This window comes from Octopus sinensis, linkage group LG6, assembly GCF_006345805.1.
Source record: "Octopus sinensis linkage group LG6, ASM634580v1, whole genome shotgun sequence".
Taxonomy (NCBI): Eukaryota; Metazoa; Mollusca; class Cephalopoda; order Octopoda; family Octopodidae; genus Octopus; species Octopus sinensis.
Window position 1 is genome coordinate 3,944,125 of NC_043002.1, and position 19,709 is coordinate 3,963,833.

At 41.2% G+C, this 19,709-nt stretch overlaps 1 protein-coding gene across 1 annotated transcript; it reads right to left on the bottom strand.

Moving 5' to 3' along the window:
• Positions 1-1,151: 1,151 nt before the first annotated feature.
• LOC115213458 (mediator of RNA polymerase II transcription subunit 21) lies at positions 1,152-15,918 on the bottom strand. The gene is made up of 4 exons (XM_029782441.2): positions 15,858-15,918; positions 11,118-11,232; positions 7,356-7,456; positions 1,152-1,727 (listed from the first exon to the last, which is right to left on the bottom strand). Exons 1-4 carry the CDS (start codon positions 15,897-15,899, stop codon positions 1,560-1,562), a joined length of 426 nt encoding a protein of 141 aa, XP_029638301.1. The 5' UTR covers positions 15,900-15,918; the 3' UTR covers positions 1,152-1,559.
• Positions 15,919-19,709: the final 3,791 nt, after the last annotated feature.

Sequence of the window (19,709 nt, forward strand, 5' to 3'; positions counted from 1 at the left end):
CATCATCATCGTTTAACGTCCGTTTTCCGTGCTAGCATGGGTTGGACGGTTCGACCGGGGATCTGGGAAGCCAGAAGGCTGCACCAGGCTCCAGTCTGATCTGGCAGTGTTTCTACAGCTGGATGTTCTTCCTAATGCCAACCACTCCGTGAGTGTAGTGGGTGCTTTGTATGTGCCACTGGCACAGGTGCCAGGAGAGGCTGGCAACGGCCACGATCGGATTGGTGCATTTTACATGCCACCGGCACGGAAGCCAGTCAAGGCAGCGCTGGCATCGGCCAGATACTTAAAGCATATGATATTCCACCAAGAATTCTGAGAGCAATAAGTAAGCTGTATGAGAAGAGCAGAGAGAAAGTGATCGATGGAGAGATGGAGAAACGGAATATTTTGAAGTCAAAGCCAGAGTATTACAAGGCGACATGCTGGCACCTTGTCTCTTCACCATCATTCTGGACTATGTAATGCATAGAACGTAGGAGGGCAAGGAAGAAGAACTGGGATTCAAACTGCATAGGCAAAGAAGTAGACGGCATCAAGCAGTAACAGTGATTGACTTAGACTATGCTGATGACCTGGCATTACTAACAGAGAGGACAGATCAGGCACAGGAGGTGCTGAGTAGATTAGAGCAGAAATCGGGGAAGGAAGGATTGTACTGTGATGCAAAGAAAACAGAGCTGCAAGTATTCAACCACAAAATGTGTGTCAGTGAAAGTGAGAGACAGCAAGTCACTGAAGATAGTTGAAAATTTCAAATACCTTGGTGCATGGACAGAAAGTACTGAAAAAGAGATCGTAGCAAGGAAATCTCTTGCCTGGAGCACAAATTGAGAAAGGTATGGAGTTCAAAGTTAGCAAGGAAAGGGAGGTGGTTTCTGGCAGTTCTCACAGGATAAACTGGGTGTCTTGAAGCTCCTGGTAACTCAGGCAGTGACAAACAGCCTCATTCTTCACATTGCTGTTTCTTACTCAACTTTGGTGTCCCCTATACTGATTGGTCCTTCTTCCTAATACACTCATTCTGTTGGGTTTTTGAAAGTACTGCATGCAGCATTCTGATGTAGACTTCTGTAAAATAGGCTTTCAGGGCACAGTATAGGTTATAAAGCTTTAAAAAATTTTTTAAAAAAAGGCAAGGGGGCATGGTCGATTTCTCACCATACAATTTATTTCTTCACAGAAGAAGCCAGATTTACATCACTTTGTAAAATGTAAACAACTGTCTGGCCACAAAGTTTGACAATCATTTTACTTGCAAAAAAACTTTCAGGAAATTCTCTCATCTCCCTTCTGCCAAAAAAAAAAAAAAATCTAACATAGGCACGAAGCCAGAAATGTTGAAAGAAGAGTAGAGTCGATTTAATCAACCCCAGTACTTGACTGGTACTTTATTTTATCAACCTCAATAAGGATGAAAGGCAAAGTCAACCTTGGAGGGATTTGAACTCGAGACAGAGGGCATTTTGTCCAATACACTACCATTTCTGCCATGCATTGCCGCCCATCCCATTCCCTTTTCCTCCCATCCCATAACAACAACAATGACAAACATCCGTTCAGTTTAACAGCATGCTCTCCAACGCTTGGCTCTTCAGCTGCGACTGGGCGATGTCGTGCAGCGCCTGCTGCGTTTGATCCAAGAGTAGTTCCCCTTTGTGCACCACCTCTTCCAGTTTATGGGCAGCATCTTGGTTCTCGATTTCCAGTTTCTTTAAGCTGGCCAGCTGCAGCAACAGAATGAATAACATATCATTAAATAACAAAATACTGATAAGAGTATGAAACATAAGCAAACGGGAAAACAAAGAAAGAAAAGAAAGCAACATGTTAGACTCATCCCTATACAAGTAGATTTAGTAAGAGCTGGTCAGAAAGTAGGTGATTTCTGCCCAGATCAGCTGTGACTGAACAGACCTACATATCTAAAAGGTGTTCCAGTTATGGCCATCATGTCTTTTGCTTAGATATTGTATTTCTGTTACTAAATCATCCAATATGTCCATCTTTTTTTCTTCCAAAGACGGCTGGTTTAATTTAAATGAGATTTGGTTGCTAAATCATTAGTTGAACAACCCTGTTGAGACACCCTCATAAGCTTGTGTTGAGTGTGTGCAAATATACACACAAACTATTCAGCCATCCCATTCTTATACGCAAGAAGTTCACTTTACAATCGTGGGCTCCTGGGTTCAGTTCCACTATGCAGGGCCTTACAGCCATTGGCTTGGATGCATTCAAATTGTGTGAATGCTACTTGGCCTGAACTTTGCATTGCAAGTTTTAATTTAGAAAACCTTAACCCTTTAGCATTTAAACTGGCCAAATCCAGCCAAAATATTGTTTCATGTTCAAACTAACTAGATCTGATATCACACAATATCATTCTAAAATTAAACAATATCATCATGAAAAATCTTGAAGTTATAAAATGATGTAGGATTAATTCAAAACAGTATGAATAAATGGTGCCACATAAAAGCACCCAACACACACTGTAAGGTGATTGGCATGTTAGGAACGGCATCCATCCATAGAAACCATGCCAAATCAGAGTGGAGTCTGGTGCAGCTTGCCAGCTCTGGTCAAACTATCCAACCCATGGACAACAGACATTAAATGATGATGATTTGATGGACTTATCTGAATGCTAAAGGGTTAAATATGGAGCTTGTTTCCCAGAACCAGGTTTCATACAGGTTGGTATCAACAAAGTTAACCACCTTTACGTAATATACTGTTTTGAAGAATATACCATTTTCAATTTATGCCAATTGGTTGGTTTTTCATTGTCTTTATTTTAGGGAGACAAATTGGCTAGAAGTGATTCTGTTGTACAGGTTCAAACAAATCATCATTTAACAATCACTTTCCATGTTGGCATGGGTTAGACAGTTTGACTGAAAGCTGGGGAGCTACATTAGATTCCACTGGTTTCTACAGCCAGATGTCCTTCCTAACGCCAACCACTCCAAGAGTGTAGTGGGTGCTTTTTATGTGCCACCAGCATAGATGCCAGTCAACTGACACTGGCCACAACTACAATTTCACTTGGCTTGACAGAACTTCTCAAGCACAGCATATCGCCTAACAATTAAAGGGTGCTGTTTATGTGCCAGATACGCAACACTGGCATCAGCCATGACTATGGTCTCACTTGGCTTGATGTGTCTTCTCAAGCATGGCATATCGTCAAAGGTCTCAGTCACTTGTCATTGCCTCTGTGAGGCTCAACATTCAAAGATCATGCCTCAACACCTTGTCCCATGTCTTCCTGGGTCTACCTCTTCCACAGGTTCCCTCCATCTTTTGAGTGTGGCACTTCACATCACATGACCAGACCAGCACAGTCACCTCAGTTGCACACCACATCTGATGCCCACAAATAAAGTGCAAAGGAATGGAAATTGCTCACAATATCAACCATGCATTCAAGAATATTGGTTCTGAAAATTGAAGATCACAAACAACCTTCTCTGATTAACTATTTCGCATTTAATCCAATCATATCCAGCCCAGAAATCCTGTTTTAGATGGCTGCACCTGGTGCAGCCATCTGGTTTGCTAGCGCTCAGTCAAAATCGTCCAACCCATGCTAGCATGGAAAGCGGATGTTAAACGATGATGATGATGTTAAAGGTGACCAGATGAAAGCTCTCAATGCCATTCTAAAAATACATAAACACACCACTGAAGTCTTCAAACTACAAGATAAAGCAATGGTTAGTTCAGAACGTGTGACCAAGACTTTAGGCAATATGCCATGCTTGAGAAGACTTGTGAAGCCAAGTGAAACCAGAGTTGTGGCCGAGGCTGGTGTCGTGTAACTGGCACCATTTTATGTGTCACCTGTGCTGGTGGCACATAAAAAGCACCCGTTACACTCTTGGAGTGGTTGGCAATTAGGAAGGGCATCCAGGTAGTAGAAACCATGCCAAATCAGACTGGAACTTGGGACAGCTCTTCGGCATACTAGTTCCAGTCAAACCGTCTAACCAATGCCAGCATGGAAAGCAGACGTTAAATGATGGTGATGCTGATGATGATGAATGTGAATAAATAAGCATCACATTTGACAAAGAAATCTGAAAGCTAAAGGTTTAAGGACCCATACATCATCATCATTTAACGTCCGCTTTCCATGCTAGCATGGGTTGGACGATTTGACCGAGGTCTGGCAAACCAGACTCCAATCTGATCTGGCAGAGTTTCTACAGCTGGATGCCCTTCCTAACGCCACCCACTCCGAGAGTGTAGTGGGTGCTTTTTATGTGCCACCGGCACGAGGGCCAGTTTGGTGATATTGGCAACGGCCACGCCCAAATGGGGCTTTTTACGTGCCACCTGCACACAAAAGAACAAAATGCTGACCAATAGTTGCTTGACATTTGCACACACACTGGACAATCAAAATGCCCAACAAATGTGAGGATAAGGCATGGGCTGAACAAAAACATTTAACCCTTTAGTATTTAAACCGGCCATATCCGGCCAAAATATTTAATCTGTTTTATGCTCAAACTGACCAGATCCAGGCTCTCACACCTACCCTACAATGTTATTCTACATTAAGTAATTACACCATCAAGATCTTGAAGATATGAGATAATGCATGATTAATTCAAATCAATGGGAATCAATAAGCATTATGTTTGATAGAATAATCTGAATACTAAAGGTTTAAAGAACCAGCAACAAAGCCCATTCTACGCTTCCTTTGTGCAACAAAAATGATCCATTTTTTGGTTTGAATTCTGTACAACCGATAGGGGTTGTACTGAGGTGAAGCACCAAAGACACTTCCCAAAATGAAAACAGCATCAAACGAAGATTCTGGTCATTGTTTGGTGATCAACAAGTGATATCGTCCACCACTATTCCTCGAATTCCGTCAAAAATCATTACAGCAGAAAAGTATTGCCTGGAAATTGATGAAATCCAATATCTGATTACAGGTAAGTTCATCACCATCAATTCACCTTGAGGAAGATTTACTGAGAAAATATATCCAATAGGACCCTACAGTGAATTGATGATGGTGAACTTACCAGACACATTGATAGTTATGTCCAGCACAGGCCAATTCACAAACCAATTCCCCATGACACTGCTTGACCAAATCTCACAAACGGGTGTGAAAATTGAATAAAGTCAGCTACAGAACTCGGCTGGCTTCCCAAACTTCTCTCTGACCACTTTTCTAAGCATCTCAATAACTTTCAGCTAAAAATGGTCTTCAACAACCAAGCAGCAAATGCAAAATAACTTCAAAGAAATTCATCGGTTCCAGGCTCTAGAATTCTGTGACCAGAACAGACATGATTTTTGTTGGCAAAGATGTTTAAACTCTAATGATTCTTACTTCAAGTGATATCTATTCTAAGCCAACACAAATTGCTTTCAAGTTGAAGATTAAAAATAATTTTTTTTTACTTTGATAAATATTTGACTTAGAATGGCACGTTTCAGTAATCTGTTTGGTACAGGAAGCTTAGTGGGCAAACATACACAAATGCATGCAAGCATACAAATATGCATCTGATATTCTCATCAACCGATGTCAAAATGATTTTACGTCTCCCTCTGGTATATATTGTTTAAGAACTAACCACAACCACAAAAGATTTTGAATTGGATGAAAACTGCAGTAACTTGCCTGTCAATGGTGTGTATACACTAAGACACATATGTAGTTAAATAACATTTAGACATATATATATATACATGCGTAAACATATATAATCCAGCAGTTTCTCAAACTGAGTATGATTTTACAGCAGCTAGCACCGTTTCTTCAGCCAAGTTTTAGGGGCTCATCTAGTTCCAAACAAACTTGGATATTTTCTCAATCCTTACACCCTTGACTAGGCTCAACCTCAAAAGCATGACAGCTAGGTCAACTGACAAAAGAGAAACTTGACCTCAGCAAGGTTTGAACCTCTGAATGGGAAGAGCCTCAAATGCTTCTGCCAAATTCACTAACCTAAAATTATTTAAGACTCCAAACTTGTAGCAAATCCTTTATCCAGTGAATGGTTGCCAATTTCGTGCATAAAAAAAAGACAACAAAAACCACTCATCTCTCTCTCCCCTCCATATATATATATCACCGTGATCGACCAGGCTATCAGATGTTGCTACACATCGCTGGTCACAATGTGATTCGCATTGTTTTAGCCTTCATGTGACGCCATCCCGCTGGATAAGCGAGCAGGCCAACAGAAGTAAGAGTGAGAGAAAGTTGTGGTGAAAGAGTACAGCAGGGATCGCCATCACCCCCTGCAGGAGCATCGTGGAGTTTTAGGTGTTTTCACTCAATAAACACACACAACGCCCGGTCTGGGAATTGAAACCGCGATCCTACGACCACGAGTCCGCTGCCCTAACCACTGGGCCATTGCACCTCCACACACACACACACATATATATATAGTCCAGGAGTTACCAAACGTTTTTCACAGCAGGCCAGATAACAGAGAGAATGACAAGCATGGGCCACACAACCATTTTGTTGAATGCAATGCAGTGAATAAACAAAACATAAAAACAACCAACAAATTAACCAAAAAGTTATCAAAGAAAGCAACATTAGCAATAAGATAGTTATATTGTACCCAGTGTGCACACATAACTGAATCTCACAAACTAAGCAGCAAAAAAAGGTTGGTGAGATTTGTGAAACTGGTGTTTAGCTTTGAAGATATCATCAATATTTGCTTTGGAATTGCTGCATCCAACCAAGAGAATTGCTTTCAAATGTTCATCAGTCAACCTCGTTCAATGTGCTGACTTCACATTCTTCATTTTTGAAAATGTTTCCTCACAGACATAAGTTGTTCCAAACACTGATGCCATACCAGAGGCAAATGAACTCTCATTGCAGGTATTTACAAAGGTACAGTGAAGCAGCAGGCCGGATGAACTGACTCACAGGCCATAGTTTGGTGACCCCTGATATAGTTGATTAGTTTGTCTAAGATTCCTAAAGGTGGTGCTCCAGCATGGGCACAGTCTAATGACCGACTCGCCTGGCCCCCGTGCCAGTGGCATGTAAAAAGCACCATCCGATCGTGGCCGTATGCCAGCCTCGTCTGGCACCTGTGCCGGTGGCACGTAAAAAGCACCCACCACACTCACGGAGTGGTTGGCGTTAGGAAGGGCATCCAGCCGTAGAAACATTGCCAGATCAGACTGGGCCTGGTGCAGCCTTCTGGCTTCCCAGACCCCAGTAGAACCATCCAACCCATGCTAGCATGGAAAGAGGACGCTAAACGATGATGATACACCTGACAAAAGAGTAGATACTGGTTGATGTGAAATCAAACTGAACTCCAGAAATTATTTGGTGAACTTACTTGTAATTCCATATATGATTCTTCACTTGGCAGAGAATCTATCACAACATCTATATCTTTGGCAGTTCGGGCAATAAGCTTGGAGAACAGGACAGCATAATCTAGCAAATACATAACAGAAATTGGAAATATACTTTAACAATCATTATTGTTAACATTTGCTTTTTCGCTTGGCTTCTAACATTCAGTTCAAACAACTCAAGTGGTTTATCTTAGTGCATAAATTTACTGATTATGGAAAGAAACATTAAAGATAGTTGCTTCTTAAATAAGATCCAAGAGGTTGCTCAGATCCAGGTCAAACTTGAATAAAAAATATAATCAAAAATATTGCAGCCATAATCAGTCAATGGCTTCTTTTTAAAGAAATGGCTATTTCCTGCACCAGCTTCACATAGAAGCCCCAGCCCTTCCAGGATGGCCTGCTGTACTTACCTTGGATCATAGGGTGACCTGCTGTGCTTGAGGAGACCTATTGAGTCAAGTACATCACTATCAACATCAAAACCCAAATGGAATTTGTAGTTGTGATACCTGTGCCGGTGGCACAAAAAATGCACCATCCGTACGTGGACGATGCCAGCGCTGCCTTGACTGGCTTCCGTGCCGGTGGCATGTAAAAAGCACCAACCGTTCGTGGCCATTGCCAACCTACCCTGGCCTTCGTGCTGGTGGCACATAAAAAGCACCCACTACACTCACAAAATGGTTGGCATTAAGGAAGGGCATCCAGCTGTAGAAACACTGCCAGATCAGACTGGAGCCTGGTGCAACCTCCTGGCTTCCCAGACCATGGTTGAACCGTCCAACCCATGCTAGCATGGAAAACGGACGTTAAACGATGATGATGATAAGTAGGACTATTATATGTATCTTTCCTTGCTTAGTTTCATGACATTCAATATGAGGAAGAACTAGCTGCTATTTCTAACAGATTGAGCTACTATCAATGGGGCTCAGTATAAAAATATGAGGTGGAAACAGCTTATATCTACTGAGATAGAAATATATATTGGACTCCTTTAGCATGCAGTTATGGATTATCAAAATACTGAGAGTTTAAGGTTGTGGTGACTTTAAATGGAGCATTGACCATTAGTCTTTATTCTTTCAGGTCAGTTCTAAGATTTCCTTAATCTAGTTCAAATCTAAGAACCGGCACCTGTGTCGGTGGCACATAAACACCATCCGAAGACCCGGCAAGACTAGTCAGGCCATAACCCGTGGCCCCTACCTGGGACGTAGTCAGTCCACCTGTGCATACCTTCCTTCCTTCTTGTGACACTTGTGAAGACCTGTTGAGGCAAGTGAAAATCAAATCAAAATAGATGAACATCAATGGAATTTGTATCTTTGTGGTACCAGTGCCGGTCCACACAAGGAAACCATCATAACGTGGCGGTAGCCAGTACCGCATCGACTGGCCTCCTTGCTATGGGCAAGTAACAAACGCCATCCGATCGTGGCCGTTTGCCAGCCTCATCTGGCACCTGTGTCGGTGGCACATAAAAACACCATCCGAAGACCCGGCAAGACTAGTCAAGCCATAACCCGTGGCCCCTACCTGGGACGTAGTCAATCCACCTGTGCATACCTTCCTTCTTGTGAAGACCTTTTGAGGCAAGTGAAAATCAAAACAAATGAAAATAGATGAACATCAATGGAATTTGTATCTTTGTGATACCAGTACAGTGGCACACAAGAAAACCATCCGAACGTGGCCGTAGCCAGTACCGCATCGACTGGCCTCCGTGCTGTGGGCACATAACAAACACCATCCGATCGTGGCCGTTCGCCAGCCTCATCTGGCACCTGTGTCGGTGGCACATAAAAACACCATCCGAAGACCCGGCAAGACTAGTCAGGCCATAACCCGAGGCCCCTACCTGGGATGTAGTCAGTCCACCTGTGCATACCTTCCTTCTTGTGACACTTGTGAAGACCTGTTGAGGCAAGTGAAAATCAATCAAAATAGATGAACATCAATGGAATTTGTATCTTTGTGGTACCAGTGCTGGTGGCACACAAGAAAACCATCCGAACGTGGCCGTAGCCAGTACCGCATCGACTGGCCTCCGTGCTGCGGGCACGTAACAAACACCATCCGATCGTGGCCGTTCGCCAGCCTCATCTGGCACCTGTGTCGGTGGCACATAAAAACACCATCCGAAGACCCGGCAAGACTAGTCAGGCCATAACCCGAGGCCCTTACCTGGGATGTAGTCAGTCCACCTGTGCATACCTTCCTTCTTGTGACACTTGTGAAGACCTGTTGAGGCAAGTGAAAATCAATCAAAATAGATGAACATCAATGGAATTTGTATCTTTGTGGTACCAGTGCTGGTGGCACACAAGAAAACCATCCGAACGTGGCCGTAGCCAGTACCGCATCGACTGGCCTCCGTGCTGCGGGCACGTAACAAACACCATCCGATCGTGGCCGTTCGCCAGCCTCATCTGGCACCTGTGTCGGTGGCACATAAAAAACACCATCCGAGCGTGGCCGTCTGCCAGCCTCGTCTGGCACCTGTGTCGGTGGCACATAAAATCACCCACTACACTCTCGGAGTGGTTGGCGTTAGGAAGGGCATCCAGCTGTAGAAACACTGCCAGATCTGACTGGCCTGGTGCAGCCTTCGGGCTCCCCAGACCCCAGTTGAACCGTCCAACCCATGCTAGCATGGAAAACGGACGCTAAACGAATGAATGATGATGATGATGGTTGTTAGCCACTCACATTTGTTTACACAATTCTCAGAATTTGTTCCTATCATTTTCATGCTTAATATTACAGAATACCAAACAAAGTTCAGTTCAGTGATTCCCATCTCCACACTGGTGCAGGACTGGGTCAAAAACCTCTTCCATGACCTTAATCCACTTTTGTTAATAGCTGCCATGAGAATTTACAAGTCTCATGCTGTGTACACTGAAGTATTTCATTAGTTTTACATTCTTGAGTTTAAAGAAATTCTTTCTACAGCTGAACTCCTCTTCATATTATGATGTCTCAGTCGTATGCTAAAAAGACGCAAGACATTTTTTGGTAGTTTTGCTACCATTGTTGGCTAAATTCTGTAAAATATTCCAAAGACACTTTTCCTCTAAGTAACAAGAGTTATGTTGCAATATTCTTGAGTATTGAAATAAAATGCCTCAACACAGTGGTTCTTAAACTTGCTTTTGTCACAGAACTACCATACAATTTTCTAGAAATTGCAGAACCCATATCTATATTTTATGGACACAGAAACTTATTCAAATAAAAAGCATATAATTTATTCTAAAAATGGCAAATGAAATTTGCTAATAGAACTTTGGGGTTCCTCAGAACCATTTAGTAAAAACACTAGCTTGGTGGATGCAGTTTTGGTCTATCGCTTCTTACAGATTGAGTTTTGATCTACTAAAAATATTTCCCTGTGTATTTAGTCAATATACGTAACCCTTTCATTACTGTATTTATTTTGAGATGCTTTGTGTCTCTTTCAATTACTTTAAATAACAAAGAATTTAGTAAAATAACTTGGTTATCATTTAGCTAGTGTTAGGAACATAAACTGTGACTAACGTTTGGTAGAAGATTTTAATTCAAAACTTAAGAAAACAAGACATTTGTACTGCAGAGCCAGAGCCGGCTTTGGTCAGGTTGGTAATGAAAGGGTTAATCACTTCAGTTCACCAATCAAAATTCGGAAATAATCCTCTGTCACAGACCAGAATCATGTCAAAGAGAATATTTTATGACTCATCTCAACTCACCTTCCTGAGGGGCTTCAGCAGGGGATTTATTACCGGGTCTTTCAAAACCTGGAAATGGACTTGATGGAGCACATTGCTGGAGAATACCAATGCTGTTGCAGAAATGATCTGCAAGCTGCAAAGAGAAAATACACACACATAATATACCTCTTAACACCATCTTCATTATCCTTTTAATGTCCATTTTTCCATGCTTGCATGGGTCAGATGGAATTCACTGAGGTAGATTTCCTACAGACTGATGTCCTTCCTGTCACCAGCTCTCACCTGGTTCCAAGCAAGGAGGTAATATTTCTCCACAGCCAGACAGGGATTTGCAGAATATTGGAAATTAACGACACTGCTTGTATGACAGTGACATTCATTTACAACTGTAATGTAATGTCAAGACAAAGAGACACAAACATACAACATTGTCTGGCTTAAAAAGCCACATCAGATGCCATGATGGTTCTAAGGTGTAGGTACAGAAGGTGGTCAAACTCTGCATAAGGAGTAGACAACCACCATATATATACATATATATATATATATATATATATATATATATATATATATATATATATATATGCACCACTGATGCTATATTCCTGGTCCGACAACTGCAGGAGAAGTACCTAGCTAAAGATAAACCCCTCTACATAGCTTTTGTGGACTTGGAGAAAGCCTTTGACAGGGTCCCCCGATCCCTTATCTGGTGGTCGATGCGGAAACTGGAGATTGACGAATGGCTAATAAGGGCTGTACAGGCCCTATACAGAGAGGCTGTCAGCAAGGTTAGGATTGGCAACGAATATAGTGAAGAATTCCGGGTAGAAGTAGGTGTGCACCAAGGCTCAGCCCTCAGTCCCCTTTTATTCATCATAGTCCTCCAGGCAATAACAGAGGAATTCAAAACAGGTTGCCCCTGGGAGCTCCTCTATGCTGATGACCTGGCTCTCAGCAGAATCACTACCGGAACTAGAAAAGAAATTTCGGGTGTGGAAGCAAGGGGTAGAATCAAAGGGCCTTAGAGTAAATGTAGCAAAGACCAAAGTTATAGTAAGCAGAAAGGCGAACTTAGCACACACCCCATCGGGCAGGTGGCCCTGCTCGATCTGTAGGAAAGGTGTAGGTAGAAACTCCATAAGATGCACCCAGTGTAAGCTATGGACGCAAAAGAGGTGCAGCAACATCAAAGGGAAATTAACTGATAAGATAGCTTTCATGTGCGGCAGATGCACAGGGACAATAGACACCACAGATACTCAGAAAACAGATTCCATCACACTCCAGGGGGAGAAACTAGAAGTAGTTGATAGTTTCCGCTACCTGGGTGACCAAGTTAGTAGTGGAGGTGGATGCTCAGAGAGCGTCACCACTAGAATACGAATAGCCTGGGCAAAGTTTAGAAAGCTCCTACCCCCACTGGCGACAAAGGGTCTCTCGCTCAGAGTGAAAGGTAGATTGTATGATGCATGTGTGCGAACTGCTATGCTTCACGGTAGTGAAACATGGGCCGTGACTGCAGAGGACATGCGTAGACTTGAAAGAAATGAAGCTAGCATGATCCGCTGGATGTGTAATGTCAGTGTGCACGCACGACAGAGGGTAAGCACCCTGAGAGAAATGCTGGACATAAGAAGCATCAGATGTGGTGTGCAAGAGCGACGCTTGCGATGGTATGGTCATGTACTGCGGATGGATGAGGAGAGATGAGTGAAGTGCTGCTCCCAAACAGTTGAAGGTATCAGGGGGAGAGACACAGGAAGACATGGGATGAGGTAGTCAAGCATGACCTCAGAGCGTTGGGCCTCACAGAGGCAATGACGAAGGACTGAGATCTCTGGAGATATGCTGTGACTGCAAAGACCTGGGCTGCTTCCTGCACCAGTCCTGCATAGCCTCTGCCCATTCAAAGTACCTTGGATTCCAGAACATCCCGCTGTGCTTGAGGAGACCTATTGAGTTAAGTACATGAACATCGAAATAAATATCAATGGAAATAGTAGTTGTGATACCTGTGCCAGTGGCACATAAAAAGCACCTTCGGAACGTGGCTGATGCCAGCGCAGCCACGACTGGCTTCTGTGCCGGTGGCACATAAAAAGCACCACCCGAACGTGGCCGATGCCAGCGCTGCCTCGACTGGCTTCTGTGCCGGTGGCACATAAAAAGCACCATCCGAACGTGGCCGATGCCAGTGCCGCCTCGACTGGCTTCTGTGCTGGTGGCACGTTAAAAGCACCAACCGATCGTGGCCGATGCCAGAGGCACGTAAAAAGCACCCACTACACTCGCGGAGTGGTTGGCGTTAGGAAGGGCATCCTGCTGTAGAAACACTGCTAGATCAGACTGGAGCCTGGTGCAGCCCCTGGAACCGTCCAACCCGTGCTAACATGGAAAACGGACGTTAAACGATGATGATGATCATCATGATACACACACAAAGGATGCAGTGAATATATTGTCGTCTAAATTATGCAAAAATGAAAATAACACTGACATCTCATTTTAAGATATATTTACCAAAATTACATTAAAATATTTCGAAATACTAAAGAGTAAATTTATTTACTAAAATCATTATTGGCTTCAACCACGGCCTCCAGACGACTTCAGAATCTCCTGCAACTCTTCTGGACGGTCTCCTTGTTTAAGTTGGCGAGTGCTGCCATAATCCTTGCCTTCAGTTCATCTTTGGTGTTACAAGGAGTTTTGTTGGTCTCTCACTCAACTGTACCCCACACATAATAACCAAGGGGGTTGCAGTCTAGGTGGCCAGATGTTAGGGGTGATGCGGTTTCAGAAATTCTCTGACAGCCATGACTAGGTTCTCTTGCTTGTGTGGCGTGGTGCAGAGTCCTGTTGCCAGACATAGGGTCTTCCAGCAGCCACCCTCTTAACCCAGGGCAGTACCATCTCCTCCAGGCACTTGATGTAGGCCTCCATGTTGAGACTGAGGCCGTGTGTGAAGATGAATGGAGGCATAGCATCGCCATGACTAGTGATTAGTCCAAACACCATGATGTTGACTGGATGTTTGATTTTCATCACTCTCGGTACATGTCCTCAGATTGACACCCAAACACTCTGAAATGTTCATACTGAATTTTCTGGCATGAGCGCCAAGCAGTAGAGCATGTTGTTTCCAAATTTCTGACAGAGTGAATTGCGTCATGGTGCTGTTCCTCTCACAGATGGTGCCCAACTGACCCTACTATACTGTGTAGTCAACAAAATTAAAAATATGAGTCAAGTATAGGAAACCGATCAAACCCTTTGCGCCTACGTTACAAAGCAAGTTCTCATCCATATTTTATGCTTAAATGGGGGTTATTTCCCTTTAAGTTAATGAACCAGAATCTTAGTCGTACTTTTTACATTATACGCATTCACTTAAATTTATTTTTAATTTCTATATATTCCTCATTCTAGAGCAATATTAATGCAATTTATTGTTTAATTATTCCTCTGTCTTTCACTTCTAGAGGATTTTGTTGATTTTTTTCTTTTCATTTTTTTCTTTTTTTGAAAACGAATAGGAATGTATCAACATTTGAATTGTTGATAAGGCCCCGATTAATCCTATGATTAAAGAAAGTCATTCAGTGGCCATACCGTCTAGTTAAGGATATATAGAATTACATTGTATAATGTACCCTTCCTTATGTAAGGCAGTGGAGTGTGGTTTAAAGAATAGCAGCTGCTATTCCTAGAATGTCAAATGATTGCTTAGAAGTTTCATAGTTATAATCAGTTGCTAGAAATGGTCTGTAATTTACAGAAAGGATGTGAGAAGTGTCTCGGGAACAGCACATAGAGACAGGCGAAAGGAGAATTAGAACCAGCGGACAAGTTCTCAAACCCCTTCGACTCGCAAACAATATGGATCTTGTGTCAAAAGATTCGAACGAACTTCAAACCAGATAAGAACGACTAAATACAGAAAACAAGGCAGTAGGGCTGGGAATTAACTGAAAAATAAAATAACCAAATAGTGATCCATAAATGGGATGGAGGAAGTTCCCGGTATCCAAGTGGAAGAAACATCCTTTCAAATAATAAAGTTATACTTACTTTGGCCAACTAAAAGCAACCAAGTAGAAAGAGGGAAAAGGAAACCAGCGACAGGATTTCGGATTTGAAGTCGGTGAGAGTGCGAAGTAAATTCCACTTTTAAGAGCAGAGTATATGAAAACATTAAAAGCCGAGCTGACAACTGTCTTCTTAGCAATTTACGGTGCAGAAATATGAAATATGACGCCTGACAATCAAGAGAAGGACAGAAAAACAGGCTCTCGGACACATTACACTAGGAATAATGTGGAAAGACCATAAAACAATGAAACGGGTTCGCAAATTATTAAAATATATTGAAACGGAGTCGGATTGGATACGAACAAAGAAAAAATGAAAACAATTAGACAGAAAAGCTGAGAGAGTGGATTCGGAGAGACCAGCGCAAAAGAAATAGATGAAGGCAAGAAAAGTGAAAGAGGGATGAAATGGATATAGAGTAGGAAAACTGAAGAACCAAGATTGAAACGGTTGAGAGTCGGATAATGGGAGGGAGTCTTTTGACTCGGCAAAGCAAGAGTCATGGCTGGTTTCATTGATGGAGAAGAAAGACGATATGTTTCTTACCGTGTTGCTATAAAAAATACAATTTTATGGTACTGTTGTAAAACTTGTGTAATATAGTCAATAGATGATGCGACGAAATTTTGAAAAATACTTAAAACGAAGTAAAATACTCGCCTGATTGACAACATCTTGGAGTTGAGTCAAACGGTCAGCCATGTTGATGTTGTTATAAAAGCTAGAAACAGAAGAAATGACATTTTCGTTTCGGATTAAATAATTCGCAACGCAGAGGCTTAAGAGAATTTAAAATTTATAGAACATGTCAATTTTTTTTAATTATCATAATATATATATATATATATATATATATATATATATATATATATATATTCTAATTAAATATATCAGTAACGAGACTAAACAGTTGCGAACGGTTCGAAGTTTCGTATTCCACTATTGTTTGTTTTTCAGTAATTGTGTAAAATATTTGTAAAATGTATAGAATTTAACCAAAAATAACTGATTATATCCACTAGAATGATAAATTAAATAATTACTATGGGGACTTGTTAAATAATTGGTTGTAAACAATTTGTTGTTTTAGTGATAGAATCAATTGTAAATTATCAAAAATTTACCGAATTAAGTAGAAAGAGGTGAGTTAAGTGTTGTTTGGCATTACAGAAACAAGTGTGCGTAGTTTGTTTATTTAGTCAGGTGTTCTTTCCTTTTATACCTATACAGTTAGGGTACTACTTGAGAACAGTGCGCGCACTCGCATAGTCGCGCATCCGCGCTAGCTAGTCGTGACTAGTCGATCCTACAACGACTACCTAGTAAAGTAAATAAAACACAAAATAAATCATTTTTTTAAAACAAAATAATTTTTGTTAAACAAAGTAAATAAAACAAAAATACAAAGTAAATAATTTTTTAAACAAAGTAAGCACACAAAAACACAAAGTAAGGATCGACTAGTCATGACTAGCTAGCGCGAGTGCGCGCACCGAGACCACTTTTCTCAAGTAGTACCTAAATTTAATACTAACTAACTCTCTCTCTCTCTCTCACCTGTTTGTCTCATTCAATCATCTTCGATCCATGAGATATTGGCATTTCCAGAATTCTTGCTTTCTGGGTTCTATAATGAATGGAAAACTCACAGAATAAAATTAAAGGGGATTTTAAATTATTGCTAATGATGGGAAAACCGGGGGGAAAATATCCATCAATGACAGGCATTTTAATTATTCTGGTCGTATTTCGGTCTTATTAAGATCTCGTCAACAAAGCAGAGACTTCACCACAAATGCTGAAGTAGCGGTGAAATGATCACTAGGAAAATATACAAGATTTGCCGTGTTACTTTCTCGTATTTACTTCTTTTAACCCAGCAATCACATTATCTATTTTAGTTAGGGGGCCAACCAGGGCCGGATTAAGACCCATCGAGGCCCTAAGCACTTAAAAGATGTTGGTACCCCCATAAAAGATTATGTAATTCAAAATATAAACAATAACAAACCATAAAATAAATTTTGTTTTTCAAAATGAACCAAAACAGTAAAAAAGGGAAAATATTGTTTGTTTTTGTATACTTTCACTATGAGTCTCTGCCCAGTGCAGATACGGTCCTGTCTCCCACCAACTCTTAGATCCTGGATCTTCCACTAGGGTCCTCAATGGCAGGGCTGACATGATATCCATGTGTACACATGACTACATATTCTCCTCAAATAACTAGTAAAATCATGGTACGTGAAATCAGGTTATATTCACTTGCAAGTGGTGGCTGTGGGTAATTAGTTGTAAGTTAGAGAGACCAGAGTAAATGCAGCACAAATATTTCAAATCCTTTCATTAAGACTGGGAATAATCTTGACACATTTTCTTACAAACAAGCCCTGCGTGAAGGACTGGTGGGTGAGAGAGGAAACAAATTTTCTCCTAATAAATGGAGGAATACAGTTATAAGAACAAATATTACAAAACATGTATTAATTATCCTTACCAAAACTCAACTTTAAAGCTGAAAATGTATCTATAACAATTTCTATATCCGTCTTCCTTACAAAACCCTTTTCCATTATCAAAAACCTCAATCTGTCTTTGTATTTGGAAGTCCTCAGCACATGACATGGTGTCTACCAATAATGGAACCTTGGGCAATTGCCTAAATTGTTGATAGGTTCAGCCAGCCCTAGTTATAGTGTCCAGTTTAGTAAACATATTTACTTCCATACGTTAGTTACCAAAGAAAGGATTTCTTCAATCACCTAATTCAGTGGTGCCTTAACATATGGGCACAACGGGCACTTGACCAGAGACCCCCATGGATCTAAGGGTCCAAGCCAATCTATGTTGGGGCTCACTGTCAATGAATAAACATCACTTGCTCCAGTATACTACTTTACCCAAAGGTCTTTAATACTATTAAAATTCTTTAATACTATTCATCCTGTGGTGTGAATGATAAAAGGAGGACAACAGAAAAAGGAGAAAGGAAATATAATCGGCGAAGATTAGTCTACCAAATATAATCGGCGAAGATTAGTCTACCAAAACTCAGCGAAGATCAGATCTCTCTCGATACGTCTCATCCCTTCGTTGTGTCAGCTGCAACTCTTGCTTCGTTGATCCCACACATGCGTCGTCCCTCACTGCTTCCGCGTCCTGCCGCGCATGCGCCCTGCAAGCCCTACTTCCGCCCTCCCCTTATCTGTTGTCCTCTCCACCGACACCACACATCCACAGACTGAGTCTGCTGTGATGCATCTACAAACAAACATACATAACATCTAAGGGTAGATTCTTTTCCTTCTGCGGGGATCATGCTCAGAAATATGAACTTAATAATTAATTAATTTCACTGTGTATAATTGATTTTCAGCTGTAAGGGATAATGATCAATTTGTTGCTGATAATAAACTCTTCACTCCATTTCCTTCTTTTTCCTTCATATGCATATATATATACACACACACACACACATATATATACATATATATTACTATAGTTCCAGCTCAGAGCTGCAGCCATGCTGATGCACTGCCATTTATATATATATATAAGACAAGGTTCTTCCATCAGTTTCCATCAACCAAATCCATTCACAAGGCTAAACACTTGGTTTGCCTGGAGCTATAGGAGACTAGCTTAAGAGCCACTCTATTGAACAGCTTTCAAGCTAGCTCCTGTGGAGGGTTCTTCATTGGGCCTTGGGCCCAACAATGGCACTTCATGCATTGAGGACATATTCAATTTTATTAAACTTGACCAATATTTTTCAAGCAATGAACAATTTTCATTAAAACAATGATATAATTTGTCGACTTGGAACTTATTGCAAAGCTGCATGATAAACATTTTTTTGTGTTCCCATTCAGGGTTCAGCACAATACTTTTTTCTGTCTAACCTCTTTCTTTCTCTCAATTGTTTTCAACCATCACCATCACCACTGCCATACACATACTATTCAGACTTCTGACGCCACCACCATCAATACCTTTAATCCATAGTGGACATCTCAGCCTGTTCCTGTCTAGTGTTTATAATAGTAAAGTTACAAGTCAAAATTTGGTACATTTCTTCTACACAAGGCTCACATTTATTATCACCTATTATATAAGGTTTTGTTTTACTAATTGTTTCCCAGGCAATTGAAAATACTTTGTTACCATCTTTTAGTGTCCAAATTAGCTTATTAAGGCTGGTAATATTCTTTTTGTTCCTATTTCTAAATGAACTTAAATGATTGGCAATTACACTGCTTAATATAACATGAGCTAGTTTCTATATAGAAATACCCTCTATTCTCTGAGGTAATCTTACGTCTGTATATGATATTTTTATGCCTACAGTTAGAGTTAAGTGGACAGGCCCTGTTCCTTGCACAGTCGCATTCAATAGTTCTACTACTTCTGTTACTACTATTCATTTCACCTACTCTAGATGTGATTTCTAAATTCTCCTGTCTATAGTCCTTTCCACATAGATGACATTCTGAGTACTTTGTTTTTTAGGAC